Below are 19,323 nucleotides of genomic sequence, written 5' to 3' on the forward strand. Positions count from 1 at the left end.
ATCTGTTTTGCTTTAGAAAGTACATTTTACCTTGTGATTTCATAATAAGAATACTTTGCACTTTCAGATGTCTCTCTATGGATCTGTATGTTATAAACATTTGCTCCATCTCTCTGTGTCTATGGCACAGAGGAATGGCTCCCAAGGTAAGCCGGTGCATTACATGTTGGCAGGGCTCTATGCTGAGGCTACTCCACAGAGAGCTTCTACTACATTCAAAGGGAATTCTGAGCATGCTGGGAAAATTGGACCTAATACTATTTCCTTTTTAAAAGTTTCTTTTCTAAGGTACTTATCTGCAAAGTGCTTTGACTATCAAATTCCCAGAAGCTCCAAAGAGTGCAAATGAAGGGACTTAAAACCAGAACTTATAAACTAGAGTGACTTTATGTGTTTACTCCACTTTTGAGATGATGGAAAACCCAACATACTGCCAGGAATTTGACAATGGAGGTGAGACAAAGGAATGAGATCAATTGGAGCAATGCCCTTTTGTAATATGTTCCAGAGCCTAGACTTGCAGAGTTTCTTAAACATTTTGGCCCACCATCCCCTTTTCAAAAATACAAATCACTCAGTGTCTCTTAGAAAATCTACCTCTTTAAGCAAATAGAAAGTTCCCCTAATTGAATTAGAAACCACTAGTGCCTTGACCCTTACTGATAGTTCCAAACCTCTGCTAGTGTTGTGGGAAGATAGGGGACAGTAACTCAAATATGAAATTAAGTAATCATATGCCCCCAAGTGAACACTGGTAGAAGGTGCTACAATGTTTCTGAGCTTCAGATAAAGACAAACCCAAATAACATCACTTAATTATGACCCTTTGATGCAAGTATCCCTTATCTAGAGCAAATTACTTTCCTGAGGTTTCAAAAAGAGTAGTTAGAGTAAGGCCTAGTAGCATGGTTTCCCAAATAGTGGCAAGATAATCTCTCTTCCCCTAAAGCTCTCCTAAAGCTTCCTAGCTGTAGGGAAAACTGACAGTGAAGTAGAAAAGACTCACCCCTATATTACAAAAGAAACCACAGTAAAGCACTATAAGACTCCACCATGGGTAGTGGGCAAAGATATAAATCCTGAAGATTCCATCAGTTTTATGGAATCTATGCAATCTCCCTATAAATGATGTCAAAGTGGAAGTGCTTAGAATGTTTAATGAGCACAAAGAAACAAGGGAAGGGACTGCCAATAAAAAGAAGAGGATCTGAGAACATAAATGAGAAAACTACAAACAGAAATGACAGAAGAGAAAACCTTAGTAGGTGAGATTAAAAACTCACTGGAAAACCTGGCTAACAGAGTAACAGTTGCTGAGGATAGAATTGGTGAGTTTAAAGATGAGAATTTAAAACCCTCCAGACAATCACAAAAGATGTAGAAAGGTCTCAAAATAAATGAAGAGATGACAAGAGAACTTTGGGATGAATTCAAGAGGAACAACATAAGAATCATCAGCAATCTAGCTGGCCAGGAATACAACTCTTTTAAAGAAGCAACCATCAAAAAAAAAAAAAAATCATTGCTTATGTTTTGAAATGGGTTAAAAAAAACATTCTCCTACCAAAACAAGTTTCAGAAATTTGTATATATACACATTGATTTTAATTTCCTTGCCTCTTTTCTTTGCCCTCCTTTTTTTAAACATTCTTTGCTTCTCTTAGCTTTCGTGGATTCCTTTTCTCAGTGTGATAATTCCAGGTTTCCAGACTGCCTTTTCTATAGTTATATTTTCTTTTTTAGGAATAGATTCCCAAGTGGCACTCAGGGGGCTCCAAAACTACTTCCAGGGTTCTCATCCAGATGGCCAACGATTCAATACTTGGGAACTCATATATGTGAAGATATTCAATCTGTGTTGCTAGGAATTACCTAGGCCATCCTGGAGGTGTCTCCAAGGCCACACCTGGGCTATGCTCAGCAGGTTATGTGTTAATAGTGATTGTGTGCATAACAACGGCACTATATCTCCACCTCTCCAGTTGTTTTCCCTTTCTGGCTAGAACTATATATGATATATATAACAAACATCTTCCCAGAATGTCTTCCTGACTTGATGTCACGTTTATAAGAGTCAACATTTTATCAGTGGTAATATGTAGAACAAAAGGCAAGGAGCTATACTGAGTCCTAGCAACACTGTGACAATTTAATGTATTATTCTTCGTAATTGAAATGCCCTAAGAGGAAAAGTGACACTTGGAATTTTAGCTTAGATTAATGAGTTTAGTTTTCTCTAAAAATACAGTAAAAGCTTTATTTGGAATGCAATAAATATTAACTTGAATTACTTTTCTTATATTCCCATCCTTGGAGCCTGAGAATTTTTACATGTATTGGTTCTCATCACCCTTCTTAGGTGATTCTATGCAGGATACACAGAACCCAGACTTTGCTGTTTTTGTCCAATGAGAGTGGTTTCAATTTCATCATCTCTCTCCCACCCTAATAGTCTTCCTCTCTTCATTCATTATCAGTTACATAAGATTAATTTTTAATAGCTTTTTAAAAGTTGACTTCAGATTCTTGTATAGCAAAAATAATAAAGACAATATGTCTGGCTCCCTGTAAGGGTAAAGAAAAAAATTAGTAAATAAGCCCATACTATTTATTATTCAGCCTATTGCTCTGACCCATGAAGTTATTTATGTTATCAGTCCAGTCAGATAACAACTTCCTTCTTTTATTGTAAATTGTTAAAATTACACAAAAATTTATTATTAAAGGAGTAAAAGCATAATATAAACTGATAAATAGATAAAGTAAATGCATTTTTACAAGTGGAATTGAAATAGGAAGACAGATAAGGGAAGGACCCCTGGTAAAATTTTAGAATCCAAAAAATAATCAAGACATATTTGAAAGCTCCTGATCTGAGATCTAGACTTAGTACTGAATGCTAACTCAAATCCTAAGATCAGGACGCATCAAGAGACCCAACAAGTATTAATTCAGTAGGAAATAAAAGGTTTGAGAAGAGTCTGAATTTAGAAGCCCACCAGAACTTAAAATATTTTTCTTTGAAAATGCCCTGAAAATTGCCTGTTATTTGCACAGAAAACTCAAGCCAGACAACTTGAAAAAGGTCTAACTATATGGCTTTGCAAAGCAATACTTATGTGTTACATTTTTTAATAATTTTTATTGTGACCAAAGTAAATTACAAATCTTTCACAGTCATATTTAAGGTACATAGTGACAATGAATCAGGGCCATTACCACCACCAGTGTTGTTCTCTCTCCACCCCTCAACTCAGTCATCTGTACACTTGAACTCAGGATGCATCATTTCTTTCCTATGCTTTGCAGGGCCCTCTCCTCTCAAAAATAAAACAATTTACATCATGATCTACCTTCTCGTTAAATAAATACTTTTCCTTAAGAACAGACAACAGACTTAAGAAACTTTAGTAAGGTGGGGACTGATGGTTCCTTTCCTTTAAAAATCTTAAAAACCTCTCTCTCTCTCTCTCTCTCCTTTCCTCTCTCCCCTCTCTCCTCTTCTCTCTCCCCTCTCCTCTCCTCCCTCCTCTCCCCTCTCTCCTCTCCTGTCTCCCCTCTCTCCTCTCCTCTCTCTCCTCTCCTCTCTCCCCTCTCCTCTCTCCCCTCTCTCTTCTTTTCTCTCCCCTCTCTCCTCTCCTCTCTCCCCTCTCTCCTCTCCTCTCTCTCCTCTCCTCTCCTCTCTCCCCTCTCTCTCTTCCCTCTCCTCTCCTCCCTCCTTTCCCCTCTCCCATTTTTCCCCTCTCCCCTCTCCTCTCTCCCCTCTCTCATCTTCTCTCTCCCTTCTCCTCTCCCCTCCCCCCCCAAAAATCTTAAAAACCTTGGCTTCTTGAAAATCCAGGGGTTTTGAATAAGACTTTATTCAATCAATGTAATGCCATGAATGTAATGCCACACAGGGCAGGATCTCACACAAACTTTGTATGAGATCAATCAGTACATACTCCACCAACAATAATTTGCTGCTTCAGCCAGAAATGATGGTAGACACTCTCTCTATTGAAACTATCTCCTGTTCTGTGACTACATTTTTGTAATGATAAACACTAGTAGTATGGTATGGATGTAATTTTAATTAAAATGATCCAAGTTAGATTTGATGTAACAATAGAAAAACTAAAGAAAGATAAAGCAAAAATATTGAACTTCAGAAAGTGATTCTTTACTATCAGCAATATTGGTCACAAAAATCACTTCTGGTTGAGCAAAAAAGTTTGGGGAACATTTTAAGAAATTAGAGATTTTAGGAAACAAACAGAAAAGAGCTGGAGAAAAAAGGTTAAGTGGCAGCGCATGTGGGATCTTGAATTTGAGTACAGGAGCCCTATGTTTCCCCATTCTAGTGAAGTTGGGCTAAGCACTGAACTTCCACATACAAATCTTGCACCAGCTCTGTTGGGTCAAGCATCACTGAGAGTAGACCTGCCCTTCAATACTACAGGTAGTGGCTTCTATTTTAAAAAATTGAAAAAAAAATTGTAGACTGAATTGCATTAATAATCTCTTACTTTATCATGCCACAGATATTCTAAACCTCAATAAACCTATATTAATTAGGGTATAGATTTTGTTTTTATTATTGGTAACATCAAAATACTTTTTGAAGAAAGATGATGGATGACATCAGGCTGTATTCAGGACTTATTTTAGGTTCTGTTTCAGGGATCACTCTTGACAGGGTCCAGGGACCATATAGAATGTCAAGGACTAAACATGGCGTGACTTCCTGCCTTACCTGCTGCACAGCACTCCAACTATGCAATGAAACTTTATTTTCATATTACTCTCTTACCCATTTTTAGTCCTTTTTTTTCCAATTCATCTCTGATTTGTCTGAATTTGAGTGTTCAGTAGTTAATTCTATAGCTGCTCATGGGAACTGTCAAAGGGACTACACTTTTTTTTTTTTTTACTAATGTTAACCTGGGCCAGAGAAATAATAGAGAGGGGAGGACACTTGCCTGGCACACAGATGACCAGAGTTTAATACTTGGGATTTCATAAGTTCCCATGAGCCCTTCAAAAATGATTTCTAAGTGCAGACAAGGTGTAACTCTTGAGAATTGCCAAGTATGGTCCCCAAACAAACAAATAAACGAATATTAACCTGCCTTATTTATTTTTAATAACATCCTGATTGGTAATTTTTTTTGGGGGGGGGGTCCACACCCGGTGTTGCTCAGGGACTACTCCTGGCTATCTGCTCAGAAATAGCTCCTGGCAGGCACGGGGGACCATATGGGATGCCGGGATTCGAACCAACCACCTTAGGTTCTAGGTTGGCTGCTTGCAAGGCAAATGCCGCTGTGCTACCTCTCCGGCCCCTTGATTGGTAATTTTTTAATAACATACTGATTGGTAATTTTTTTCTTAATGATAAATTAGTTTTCTTTTGCGGTACCATTTGTTTACAAAGGTGGAAATGTTTGTATATGGGACTACCATATTACTACTTCACGCCCACCACCCAGGCAACCTAACCTTAGTGTTACCATTTTCTTCCCCTTGAAGCTTTGTAGATTTGGCTCTTATTTTTGGAATGAAGGCATGGAATTTTATTTTACTCTGGGGAAGACTGAGGTCAGATTGATTTTTTTCCTCTGTTCTTAGTAATTTGCTTTTATTGCTTGGAAGTCTGAAACATTCATTAGTATGCTTGAAGTTCAACAGCCTAACTAGGCTATAGCTCAGTGTCAAACATTCTGAGAAAATTAAAAAGAGAGAAGGTGAGATCATTTTCTTTGCCTTGCAGCCTTTGTCAGAATTTCTGGGTCTTTTCTCTTTTTTAAGATTTTTGTTAAACACTCGAAGGTGACCAGTCAGGAATTAGCTGCAATACTATCTATTTTAGAGAGTAAAATAACAGTAAATTTATTCATTTTTTAAAAATGTAACTCTTAGAATGCAAGCATAGATGTGATGGTAGCTTTGTACTAACAGGGATTCTGGATTTTTCTATCTGATTGTCAAATTTTCAATGTGTTTATTACAATGGCATTTAGCTTTTATTACGAGCACATCCTCATCCAGGCAGTGCAGAGGGAAGAAAAGGAAGAATATTCTTTTTCTCTCTTTGTTTTTCTCTCTCTTTCTTATACAAACCAAAAATTCAACAGACAGTATTCTTACATGATTGGCTAGAACCTTCCATAGTACCAAGATATGGAAGATGTATACACACACGCTCTCTCCTATGTTTTGTGTGTGTGTGTGTGTGTGTGTGTGTTTGTGTGTTGTGAATTCTAATTTTTTATTGTTTGGGGCCACACCCAGCTGTACTCAGAGCTTTACTCTTGGCTCTGCACTCAGGAATTACTCTTGGAGGGTTTGGGGAACATATGGGCTGCTGGGGATCATACTGGTGTTGACTGCATTTAAGGCAAATGTCCTACCCACTGTACTATTGCTCCAGCCCCAGAAATTCTATTATTAAAGGAAGATATTGAGCATTGAACAACTGGTTGTTTTGGATTCACCAAAATTCCTCTTACCTAATGATTTGATATAAAGCCAGTTCAAGAAAGGACTTCAGGGATTCAGAGTGATGGTACGGTGGGAAGGGTAATTTTGCCTTGCACAAGGCTTACCTAGGTTTAATCCCTGGCATCACAAATATTTCCCTGAACACCACTAGAAGTGATCCCTGAGTGCAGAGCCAGGAATAAGCCCTGAACATCACTGGGTGTGACAAATAAAGAAATAGGGAAAAATGGCTTCAGATGATTTCTCCAATCCAGAGCACTTCCTGGTGCTTGCCTTTCTCCATTCTACCAGTTTCTTCTTTATTTGTGGACATAAAAATTCTCAGAAAGACTTCAAGAATTTTTTTACTTCTTTTCCGTCAAAAAAAGGGAAAAGAAAAGAATATCCTTTCAGTTTACCTGAGTTATATTTGGTGCATTTGCTGGGAACTCTCAGGTCTTTGACCCACCCAGAGGATTAGTCCATCTGTGGTAGAACCACAAGAGAGGTCAGGTTCTGCTTTCCTGGTTGCTAGAGTTTTCTGTGTATAATATTCGGTTCTTTTTCTATTAAAGTTGATTATAGTTGTAGTTGTTCTTGATTACCATATATACTCGAATACAACATAAGCCAAGTTTTGCCCAAAAACCAGAACTCGGCTTATACTCAGGTCATACAGATTATTTGATTTGGTATATGCGCACTGAATTAAATGCACATAGTCTCCAGTTGTCTTCTGCTGTCTGCTGGATGAGTGGTGCTTCAGTTTAGTCCATAAGTCTAGGCTGAGCTGAAGAGGTAGGAGTTTGAACTGAACTGTAGGCCACTGAACTATTTAACCCACAATATGCTGTGCTTTGTATGAGACAGACAGCAGCGATGATATCTGCGAACTCAGTGACAATGACAATGTCTATACTGATACCTTCACATCAGATACAGCTGAAGCTCTGTTTAGACACAGAGATAGTAATGAGGAGAAATCCAGTTTTGAAGGATTTTAACCTTTGTGATTGAGCTTGATTACCTGTTAAGGTACAGTTTTTTTGCACTTTATTTAAGGTTTTAAAGTTATTTTTGTTAGTTTACAGTTTTTAACAATAAATATTTAAAAACATTTGACCTACTTATTCCTCAATTATTCTAATTGTTTTGGGTATATATTTTTATTTTTGAAATTTATATTTTTTATTTTTGAAATTTATCAGTGGCTGCTGCAATTCCCCCCCTTTGGCTTATACTCGAGTCACTAAGTTTCCCCAGTTTTTAGGGTAAAATTAGGGAGGGTCAGCTTATACTTGAGTATATATGGTACTTTGGTTGCTATTTTATTATACTTACTATTTTAATATCATTTTTCTACCAGTCAAGTAAGGAAAAAATTTGTCATAGTGTTCTCTTTACTGTTTTTCTTTATGTTCTTTCTTTCTTTCATAAATGCCTCCCAGAAATTCCTAATTCACTTTTTATTCAATGCTTATTTTGCTATTATTCATTATTTACTATTTAACTATAAAATCTCCCATGTTCATGGGCTCAATAATATGGCTCAAGGATTTGAAAAAGTGCCCAGAGCAATTGTGAAGCCATGATCTTATTCCTCAGTTTGGCTACAATGGCCAATGTGATACATCAGGTCTGTTGACTAGAATTCTCCGAGAGGGGAAAAAAAAACCCCACAAATCTTACTCATTTTGATCTTGCTACACTATCTCAACATTTTTAATGGCTATTTGTTTCATCTTGCTAACTGTATTACAATTTTATTATTTTAAAATATTCCCTTTTACATATAAAATCTTGGAGAAGGGAATAATACTTCCATGCTGAGTTTATCGTTTTGAATCAAATGCAGAATTCAAGTTAATTTTTTGAGAACTTTCAATTATGCACAGAAATATCAAGAAGCTGTCTGCGTTTGAACTGAACAGGTGGGTAGCCCTGCCCTATTGTATTCTCAAAATTGATTTCTAATGTCTGAATTCCACAGTGTCAAACTTATATGCCACTTAAACCAAATATATGGGAGGTTCATCTTCCAGCAGCTGCTAGGAGATGGGTTATGAGCCCAGAAATGATTTATCACTTAATAAATTCTATATGCTGAGATATTACCACTGGGTAAAGATAAGCAAAAGAGACATTTGGGTGGGAAGATGCCTTTTCTCCACACAAAAGATAAGACTTGTCATCCTGTTATAGAGAATTCTATAACAAGCAGAGTGTAAAAAGAATTTCTTTTAAGAAATGATCCTAATATGCTATCCCTCCAAATTATTGCTTCAGAAGAAGAAACTCATAGTAGAGTAAAACAGCCTTTAAATTTGTCTCTTCAATGCTTATTTCTACTGAGAGTCTTTTATTTTAACTGTTCATCATAACTCCTTTATTCAAACTATTTATTCAGTATCTACTTGTGCCAGGAACTGATCTTAGTGCTATGGTTACTGCAGTAAACCTAATAACTATTAATCAATGCCTTGTCAGTTTGCCTAGTGCTAATGCAGATGTAAATAAAATTAGTTAGAAATACTAAATTATGGTAAATTCTGTGGAATGGAATAAAATAGTAAGTAGAGATTGGAATTACTTTGGAGAAAACAAAGGCCCTGGGTATTTGACACTTTTAATGTTTTGGCTATATAGACAAAAACCTTTCCCTTAAATGCCATTTGGATAGCTAAGATGCCATAGGTTTTAAAAATTATAAACTAGAGTTAAAATAAATTCAAATGACTAAATATTAAGAAACGTTCAAATAGGGATACATGGAATATATATATAAGAAGTAAAAAAAAATTTGCTTCCTGAACTCACAGGGCCTGTCACCTTTCACATAACACTTCCTAGATTTCATATTCTGTGGATACAAATAATTGAAATGCTAATTTGACATATTTTACCCCTGGACCAGCCTCCAGGTAAGAAGATGATTGTCTAATCCAATAACAAGCAATCTCATCTTTGACATCTCATCTTGTCTCATTTGATGACTCTCTCTCCATTGTGGTTAGTTTTCATTGTAAGAGGCACTTGTCTTTCCTATGTGAGAAGCACAGTCTATAATCCTATTTGCTTTCTAAAAGAATATAGCTTTGCCCTTGCAATCTGTGGCAGCGACAATACTATGTATTGAATACATACTTGCTTTGTCTTAAAACTTGGTAGGGTCATGGATCAATTCCCAGTGGTAGCATAGAGAGACAATGGCCATCTTTAAAAGTTTTCTGTTATACAGAGACATTATGTGTTGGTCTTGTAGTTGGTATTGTAATAAGGGGCAGCATATTGGACCCTTAAAATTCTGCTAGGAATAGACTTGTCTTGCAGAAACACCATACACACAATAGAGTCTGTTAAGTAAAACAAGTAGCTTTATGTGTTAAGTCACTATACTTGGGTTTTTATTTCTTATGAAACCTAGCCAAAGTTAATATATTCCAGGCCTATTAGTGAAGTGAGATCATAGTACACACATTCTGAAACACAATTCCTATCACAGTTGATATTTGGCAGCAAGAAGAGCATTCTTTCACACAGAAGGGTTGAGTAGAATAATATTTAGGACAACAAACTTCTGTTAGATGGGTGTGAGTTTGAAACTTGGAAATACTGGTTACTAACTAGTTTTGCAACTGTAGCTGGTTTTCTCAGCCTATCTAAAGCTCAGTTTTGTACTTTCAGTTTTAAGCTAGTTTAAGAGTTAATTGAAGCATCCAATAAAGTGTGGAACAGCAAGCATTTAAAAATTGAATGAAGACTGGTTTTACTTGCTGTAGCTCTCCAATCATCCAAAATTTATAATAAATAAATGAAACAAAATTGAAATACACATACTTTTGTACTTGTAGTACAAAAAGAGTATTTCTACTCACAACTAAGATGAACATAAATATTTAAATGTACATAAAATTAAAGGTACCCCAAGAAAAATGATATTTAAAATTCCAAAAATAAGTTATTTTTATATGGAAGGCTTAGAATTAACAGCAGAATTGCAAATGATCTAAGGATAGTGATTGAGTCAAATTTAAATATAGAACATATTTAAAATCAACAATACAATTTCTCAGAAATTGGGCAAAATTAGAGAATAGCTTTAATAAGTGATGGAACTGTTTCCAGAAAGGCATGAACATAAGTCATATCAGCACCATCTCTAGAAGATAATGGTGGAACCTTGAAGGGGACAGAATTAGCTTAGGCTAAAGATTCATTTTGGAATTGAATTATCTCATCTTTGATATGATGGTTCAAAGATAAAATACTGGATTGGGTAGATGTCCAAATAATAAATGATCAACACAAAGAAACAAAGCCTGATCTTCATCCACACAAATGGTCAAGTTCAAGTAGTCCAAGGGTAACTTGGTTGCACCCTCTAAGGACAGCATATTTATTCCCAAGCCCTTATCTACTAGAGCAGGTAAAGTTTCAACTACATTAACAAGGGAGTACTTCTAAGAGTACTACACATTTATTTAGCTCTTACATCATAATAGGTACCATTCTACTCATATGTGTTGATGAGAGAATCTTTCTTCCTTCTCCTGGGAGTCACTATTTGATAACAAAATCGAATTATCTGACTATTTCTCATTTATTTGTATTCTAGACTGTAAAGAACAATATTAGAAATTATCAAATCAAATTAGAGTTTAGTTTAGTTTTACCAGTCAGGATTTTTGACATCTTTGGAAAGTAGTAAATTATATGTGATGAATAAGGCAACCTCTGAATCGGAGGATTAGATTCAATAAATTAGTCTTCTCCTTTGTCTTCTGTCCAAATTATAGTATCAGCAGTCTTTTATAGGCTTCTTTAGTTCTTTAAAATTTCCATCCAGCAAAATAATTCAGCTTATTCTCTTCCTTTTCAGAGAAGCCTATTTTTACAGACCTTAGTAATCAGGCAGAATAGATATAGGTGCTTCTGAATGGGACCTTCCAGTTTACTGTTTGCTTTCTGTTCTGTGTAATTTTTCTGAAAAAGAGCTTTGTGAAACCTATAGGAGACACCTTCTGTCTCCCAATGGATATTTTCCACTCAAACCCCCATGGAAAACCAAGGCTAACATTTGTTGAACTCAGTGTGATTGCAGACAGTGTTAGTGTTTCTAAAACCTGAATAGATGGGAGTATTGGTCACTTTGTTAAAGATATCAGCAAGTCTAAAGGATGGTCCAAAATTCTGCATTTCTAACAGCTATGTGGGTTATTTAGCAGTGCTGTTTTTTGGGGTCACATTGCACCAGGATCTGTGGGGGTGAAATAATCAATTGAAGAAAGATGCAAGATGCATCCCAAAATCATCACTCAATCTCCCTAACCTTGTAATTCTTCTATTGAATACAAGAATTATCACAATACTTACCTAACAGGACACTTTGAAAACTACTAAAGCTTTCAGTATGAAGAAATACACAATGCCACCACCAAGGAAGAATTTTCATAAGTGGAATTGGCTTTCTCCTAAATTAATAAAATTTATACATGTGAGGTTTATAGCCAAAACCATATGATATTATTTTGCAATATTTCTTTGGAATGTTAAAAGGAAACAAAGGAAAATAAGCCAATTATCATTACTGGTTGTCATGCTTTGTGGTACTCAGTTAGAAACAGCTAGAGGCTTCCTTCATTCGAGTTTCTACCTCAAGTTTAAAAGCTTATTAAGTGTGAGAGGGAACCTGAGGTAATTGAAGGAAAGGCATGGGTCAGAGGGTGGTGGGTTTGGAGAATGGAATATTATATGCTTAAAACACTATTGTTTTTATTTAAAAAATTTTCCTTATGGGTATAGTTTAGGGAAATAGAGCAAATTTTTTGCAAAACTGATTTTTATATGCAATAAATAGCTATAGTTGCCACTGGGAAGAAGATACTAGAATAGAATATACTCTATCTGATATGCAAAAAAATAGTGCATTTGAGCCTCAGTGGTTATATTAGTAAGTATAGTAAGTACCAGAAAAGACAGAAGATGGAACAACAAATTGTTTTCATGTTTTCAGTGAAATGTTTCTATCCTTAGGACATATTTATTTCTTGAATTTGGGAAATGATAGTGCGTGGATAACAAAACCAATAAGAAAAGTTTAGTTTAGTAGCTAACTAGGGATAAGAAAGGTGAAAACAGCTCTTATTTAAGGTTTTCTCAAATAATGAAACAGGATATTATGTTGATTGATGGCTCTAGACATTTTTTTTATTTCCAGAAAGTATTTCTGGATTAATATGATAAATTGCCAGGCATCATGGTTTTTGGAAACATAAGTTGAATTCATCTTCGGTAAAGTGATTATTTTGCCCTGTCTATATCTCTGACTCTTATTTCATAAGCAGAGAGAGATGTAAAATCTATTCAATAGGAAACATGTCCTATTCTTGTTTAACTCTTGGAAGATGCAAACATCCTAGGATACAGAGACAAGACAGATATTGATTCACTGCAAAAAGCTGTACAAAGTGATCTATTCTTCATGGCATTTTTGTCCTTTCAGAGCTGTTTTCCTATAGTCAGAGGAAGGTAAATATGGAATTGTTGTATAATGGGGATTAGAGCAGGTCAATTGTGTTGTAACAAGCTTTCTAAAGCTCTGCAGAATTTAGCTTTCCACCTTTTTTTTTTTGGTCTTTGTTGTTGTTTTTATTGATGCTACTATTATTATTATTATTCCAGATGGAACAAAATGTAAAAATTATTCTAAGTCTTACTAAATTTGCCCTGTTCTTAAATTTAGCATAGCACTATGCATGAATGCATTCAGTTTTATTACCTATTGTCTACAAAAATAAAACTTACCAGAAGATATTTTTGAATATTATTTAAAAAGACCACTTTACCAAATGGAATACAGAACATTTGACACAGAATTGGAGGTTAAATTTCCATTTTTTGGGATCAAATTCTGTATTATAGTACCTTGGATTGAGTTTCTAGTTTCAGAAAATGTCTTCTTAATCTTCTCTCCTTATTAGGATATTACTTTTTAAAAGAGTTTAAAAATATTGAAAGTTATTTGATTCTGGAATAATATCAATTTTTAAACAAGAACAAAGTTACTATAATAAAAGCCATCAGGTTTGGGATATTTTATGAAAATGTTTAATTCAACTGTTTCTTTGGAATGTAGTAGTCATAGTTTGGAATTTAAGTTACAATTCAGTTCTATGTGTTTTTTTATGCTACTCAGTGTTTGAGAATACAAATGTCATTTAAAGTTAAGGCTTTGCTGTTCATTTTGAAACAACAATTTACAAGTGTCATATTGTCATAGAAAATAAAAATTTCTGTAAAAAAAATTTGCACAAAATTTTATGATGGTACAAAACATGAAGCAATAATATACCAGTAAAATGAAAACATTTTACTACAGAAAGTTTTATAGATTTCAATAAAGAAAAAATATGTTATTTTACAACTTTAAAAATTACGAAACAATCTAAAACAATATAAACTGAACATTCTTGTAACACTGCCTTTACAAATTAATAACTTTATAAACATATAATTTTTAAATATATTTATCAGTGCAAGATACTTTAAAATGTAAAGTTTCAGTATCCTTTTTCCTTAGCCGAAGACATCTCAAGTCTGTTGCCATTAAAAAAAATCAAGACTTACTTAGTGCTTTTGTCCTGGGATGATTATAACAACTGAATGAATGTCTCTGGGGACAAAAATCTATTCTTCTTTCATAGTGATCGATACTTTCCTGGAAACAAAAGGCATTCTCAATCCATTTAAACCAAGATGAATGGACTGCCTATTCATGATGCAAATGTGACTCCCACAAATGAATCTGAGTGAAACCTACAGCAATGCAGGAAGGGAGAAGCTCTAAAGTTCTTATGTACAAAATGGCATGACACAAACACACAGAAAACAACCAAAGCATCTTTGGGATAATTCATTGGCTGCCTGATGCGTTTTTTACTTCTCTGTGCTTAAGGTTTGAGTCTTGCCAACCATAAGGCATCCTTTTTCCTGTGAACCACTGGAAGTTTCTAGAATCATTCATCCATATCTATGTTTTGTCAGGGTTGTTGCTCAATGAATTTTGTTAAACATTTGTTTTGACTTTATGAGCTTTCTCCCTCTCTTTCTTATCTTAAAATACTTCACCCCCAGGCACCAGGATTATATAGTTTCTTTCTTAAATTAACTGTTCTTTCTGCCACTTCCCCTGTCTGATTGGAAACAAAAATAAGAAGGTTCTCAGGGGTCATGTTTTACATGTTTGGATGTAAAAAGTCTCATGTTTTTGTTATTTAGAGAATTTTATTTAGTCTTTGCTTTTAGAACTCACTTGAAAACCAGTTAGTAATATTCCTTCCCTCAACATAACTATTTCTATTAAATCTACATTTCTATCAAAGACCATTTTTATTGGAACAGAAGGACAAATGGCTCAGGAAAAAAGATACTGTCACTTTAACCAGTTAACAAGAAAGCCAAAGTTAGACTTTGGAGGGCAAAGTTAGAAATTTCCCTTATTTACTTATTTTTGAACATAAAGTCTAGTAAAATTGATTGCCATTGCCAGCAGGTTAAAGCTGCAAGTTTCTTTTCTGAACAATGGCAAATGCTTAAATCCTAAGAGAGAAAAAAGAGAGAGAGGAGAGAGAGTTTACATTTGAAAATACATTCCATATGAAAGAACAATAAGAGAGAATATTGCAGCTTTATACAAAAGGGTCAAGAGACATGAAATTCAACTACAGAAAAAGCAGAACGATTAAGCCACATTGCCAAGTCTTCAGAGCCCTTGCCTTCCCGGGGGCTGACATCTTACACTAAAATATACTTTCTTCTTAGTCAGTGGGCCACCAGGGTTTGATTAAAGAGGCGGGCTTTCACCAGCAAGAAACAGAGTGGTTCGTTAATGTAACACAATGAGAACCAGTACAAACAAAAAGGCACTTGAGAGGACATAGACTAGCCAGTGCCAAGAAGCTTTTGTTGCTGTTGTCGGCAATACACCCAGTTGCCAGCAGTGTTTGGTGATGGCACAGTTTTCTGTATGGAGTTCACAAGCACGAGGATTAATACAACACTGGGAAACATCAAGAAAATTTGACGGTATTGCTTTGTAAACAGAGCTGACACACTATACTGGTACTGAGTCTATAGTACTTTAAAAGAAAACATCCTAATCCTTCTTTTCCTACGCACAATGTGGCAGTCACACACAAGTACAGCTCCTGGAGTCACTGAAATGCGCTCACTCTACAATATTCTGGGCACTGAGCTACAGGTAGCATGTCCGTGCAAAGGGCCCCACTAAACACACTTGGTGCCAGCATCTTGGATTTTGCACAGTTTCCAAAAAAGAATCCATAAAAAGGAGAGGAGAGAGAAGGAGAGGTGGGGTGGGGGTGTCAAAATGAATTATCAAGTCGATCATACTTGGTCTCAACACCAGCATCAGATGATTCAACTGAAACCAACAGAACAAAAGCTGACTGTACATGATTCCGATTATTAACACAGCTAACTTGTTCATGTCTGTCGGCCATACTCATCGAAGCTCCTGAGAAAAGCCTGGCTCAGCGTCATCAACACACTTTCCAGCCTGTACAGTGAAAGAAGGTCAAGAGTTCCCCAGCTTATTCAACTTCAGTCCTTCCACTTGAGTTCTCTGACTGGTCTGTTCACCCCGTCTGCCTTCATGCCTCCGAGTAAGTACTTTGTGTATTCAGTTTGTCTTTTTTCAACTTGACACCATCCACAAGTTCAAAGTTATAGTTCTCCAGGGCAGATAAGTTTCTTTCAGACATCCCGTTGTGCCAACAGGCACAGTACAGCACGACCCCACAGACGGCCCCCAAGAGGACCCCCAGGGCACTCATGGCTATAATGGTAATGAGGATGGGATCTAGGGTCTTCAACACGTTGCCTGGTTTCCTGGAGATGTTTTCATCACCTCTTTCTCCATCCTCATATCCAGGGGTGCTCCCTAGGGAGAAAAACAAAATTGGCTCCATGAATGCTGTCATCATACCAGATGTTGACACAACAGAGAAAAGGAAAAGGAGTAGATAGCATGCTTCATTTTTATCTGATTTCTCCCCAAAGCCAGCTGTACAATTCTGAAGTGGGGCTTGACTCTACCATGGTTTGGGCTACACCAAAGTTGCTGTTTGACTCACTGTTGGGATCCAAGTATGAAATGAATATAGGAGAGTTGGGGCTGTGATTGTGACAGAAAAGCTTAGCACTGATTTTGGGTAAACAGTGAATATTAAATTTTAATCTCATTGAGATTTCATGCAAGATTTCATCTGTGCTAGATTGGAATCTGTGTTTATACTTCTTGGTTAGATACATGATCATTAAACTTTGCAAGAAATGCTTCATTACATATTTGTCTAGTTGGGGATGAATCCATTCTCTATGCATTTCCCTGATCCCCAAATCAGCCATGAGAAAACTCTCTCAGCTTCCCTTTTATATGGTGACAGTGTGTTGTGCCAACGCAGTCCACCCACATATTTGTTCTTATACTCAAAACACTTTTAAATCAAACAAATTCTGCCCTCTTCTCTAAATCGACACTCATTTTACTTAGGATGGAGAGATCTCTGTGCACCAGGGAATGTTTCTGTTATTTGAAGTGGGCTGTGACTCAAATCTTGAAACCATGTCTGTTGCTGAATGGAATATATTTAATAATCAGCATCTTTGCTGCTCGGCTGGATTCACCAGAGACAGTCACACTGCTCTGAAGCTCAGCCACTGGGGAAATGTCTTCTTTAGAGTGGAACATGAGAAATTATTAACACTGGAGCTTTGAGCCTAATTACCTTGTACTAGAAATGAGACTAAAATGTTAATGTGCAACATGTTTAGTGTTTATTTAATGGTGTTCCAATCAACAAGGATTCGAATCAAAGAAAACTAAAAATATGAGAGGCAAGTCCCTGAACAGAAGCAAAAAGGCCATGGGGCACATTAATATTCTCTCCCTTGATGACACAGTTTTAAGACAATCACCAATAAACTTTACAGCTCAGTGTGGACAATGTAACTAAGCTAAAGAAGCCACATGTCAATATTCCTAACAACGTAATAAAGTGTGATATTTATCTATCTCTATCAAATTTCAGTCTAGCTCTAGAAGAGCTACACTTCTCATAGTGAATGGTGCTGATAATGGGCAGAAGACAGAGGTGCCAGCAGCAACTAGATATGAGGGACTCTGGGACAAGAATCTAACAACTGACTGCTACAGTTTGGGAGGGAATACAAATGATAACCCTGGCCAAATTGTTTACATTTGATCACAAAGCAGCTTCACTGAAAACATGCATGTTTGGGTTGTAGGAACAACATGGTGGGTAGGGTTTTTGCCTTGCATGTGGCCAATCTGAGTTCAATTTCCGGCATCCCATATAGTCCCCAGAGTCTGCCAGAAGTGATTCCTGATATAAAGCCAGAAGAAACCCCTGAGCATTGCTGGGTGTGGCCCCCAAACCAAAACAACAACAAAAAACATAAATATTCAAGTTAATTGATCTGAAGTCTGATCTAACATTTGATCACTTATGCAATTTAAGTCTCATTTGCTGAGTTCAGTCTCTTTATTTGAGAAATGGAAATAATAGGACCTAGAGAGACCATAAGGATGAAATCAGTTAATGTACATCAAGTGCTTGGAATATACAAACTCTTCAATAAATCCTTCTCATCACCATTGTCATTATTGACTCTTGGTGAAAAAACTAGGGTTTAGAGATGAGGATCCATATGTGAAGAGTATAGATCACACTATGGAATCACAGAAATTTGACAGCAGTCCTTTAGAGATAATGTTTGTATATCAAGAATTTGGGTTGATTTAAATTTACTGTATGAAAATCATGGTAGGTTTCTTAGTAAGTCACAGACTACACTGGTTTTCTGTTTGCATGGTTGTACAGTGAGTGTTTTACTTTGTCACTGAGCCCTTCTCTCAGCTCAGACAGAAAAAGTCTGGGCAGGTGCACTTAACTAAATGCACAAGTGGAGCTGGCTATGTAAGATAAAGTCCACAGCGTAAAGAATTGCTGTGCCCTAATTCATTTGAGCCCTAAAGAGAGCAACCCCTGGGAAGACAACCTGGTACAGCATGCAGTCCATAGGGCCTAGAGTTTATGGGACATAGACTTTCATTTGTTTTAACTGCTTTGATATAACAGTTTACCAGGGTTCTAGAAAGTTTCTTTACACTTACATGAAAGTAACAGTAAATTTTGTTTTAAAGTTGGTCATCAAGATAAAATTTACCTGTTTCATCATTTTTATTTTCCTGATTCTTTTTATCCAGGTCTGCTGGTTCTGACAAGTTAAACAAAGTTGAAAGAGATATTTAAACTGTCAAAATACAATGCACCCAAATTACTACATAAATACACACACAGACACACACACATAGAGAGTGCTCTGTACTCTGTGAACACTACTGGTGGGTTTTTTTTTTCTTTCGTTGTTTTAATACACTCTGATTTAGATCCCACCACAAAACAAGTGAATGTTGAAATTAGTGTCATAGTAACTGTAGGTTGCATTACTATTAGCAGAAGTTGTTGGTTTAAGAGAGTAAAAGGGTGGAGACAAATGATTTTGGTATCTGAAGTGTGGGGAAAATTTGTTGAAAACAGGAAACAGAAATGGGGTTGTACATCTAGCTACCATCCTGTGCTTTTGTAGATAGTTGTTTTTTAAGTTTGATGAGCAGCAGTTTGGTTTTACAAACTGTATGTTGGTTTCTTGAGGCAAGAAATAGTGACATGCGTCTTATTAGGAAAAAAAAAAGAATCAGCAGCCTCTGGGGGCTGGATAAATAGTACAGAAGTTTAGGCATGTGCCTAACATGTG

General features: G+C 36.2%; 1 protein-coding gene across 3 annotated transcripts in view; it reads right to left on the reverse strand.

The window, feature by feature from the left end:
* Positions 1-14,831: 14,831 nt before the first annotated feature.
* Positions 14,832-19,323, reverse strand: part of NRP1 (neuropilin 1) — a 160,571-nt gene continuing 156,079 nt past the window's right edge. For 2 of the 3 annotated variants that reach the window (XM_049777169.1, XM_049777168.1), the window contains exons 17-18: positions 18,733-18,783; positions 14,832-16,423 (exon numbers count right to left, since the gene is read on the reverse strand). In XM_049777169.1, the coding sequence (XP_049633126.1) occupies positions 16,134-16,423; positions 18,733-18,783 (341 nt within the window). In that variant the 3' untranslated portion in view covers positions 14,832-16,133. The remainder of the gene's footprint in view (positions 16,424-18,732; positions 18,784-19,323) is intronic. The other variant, XM_049777170.1, reaches the window with a different exon arrangement.

This window comes from Suncus etruscus, chromosome 7 (genome assembly GCF_024139225.1).
Source record: "Suncus etruscus isolate mSunEtr1 chromosome 7, mSunEtr1.pri.cur, whole genome shotgun sequence".
NCBI classification, from domain to species: domain Eukaryota; kingdom Metazoa; phylum Chordata; class Mammalia; order Eulipotyphla; family Soricidae; genus Suncus; species Suncus etruscus.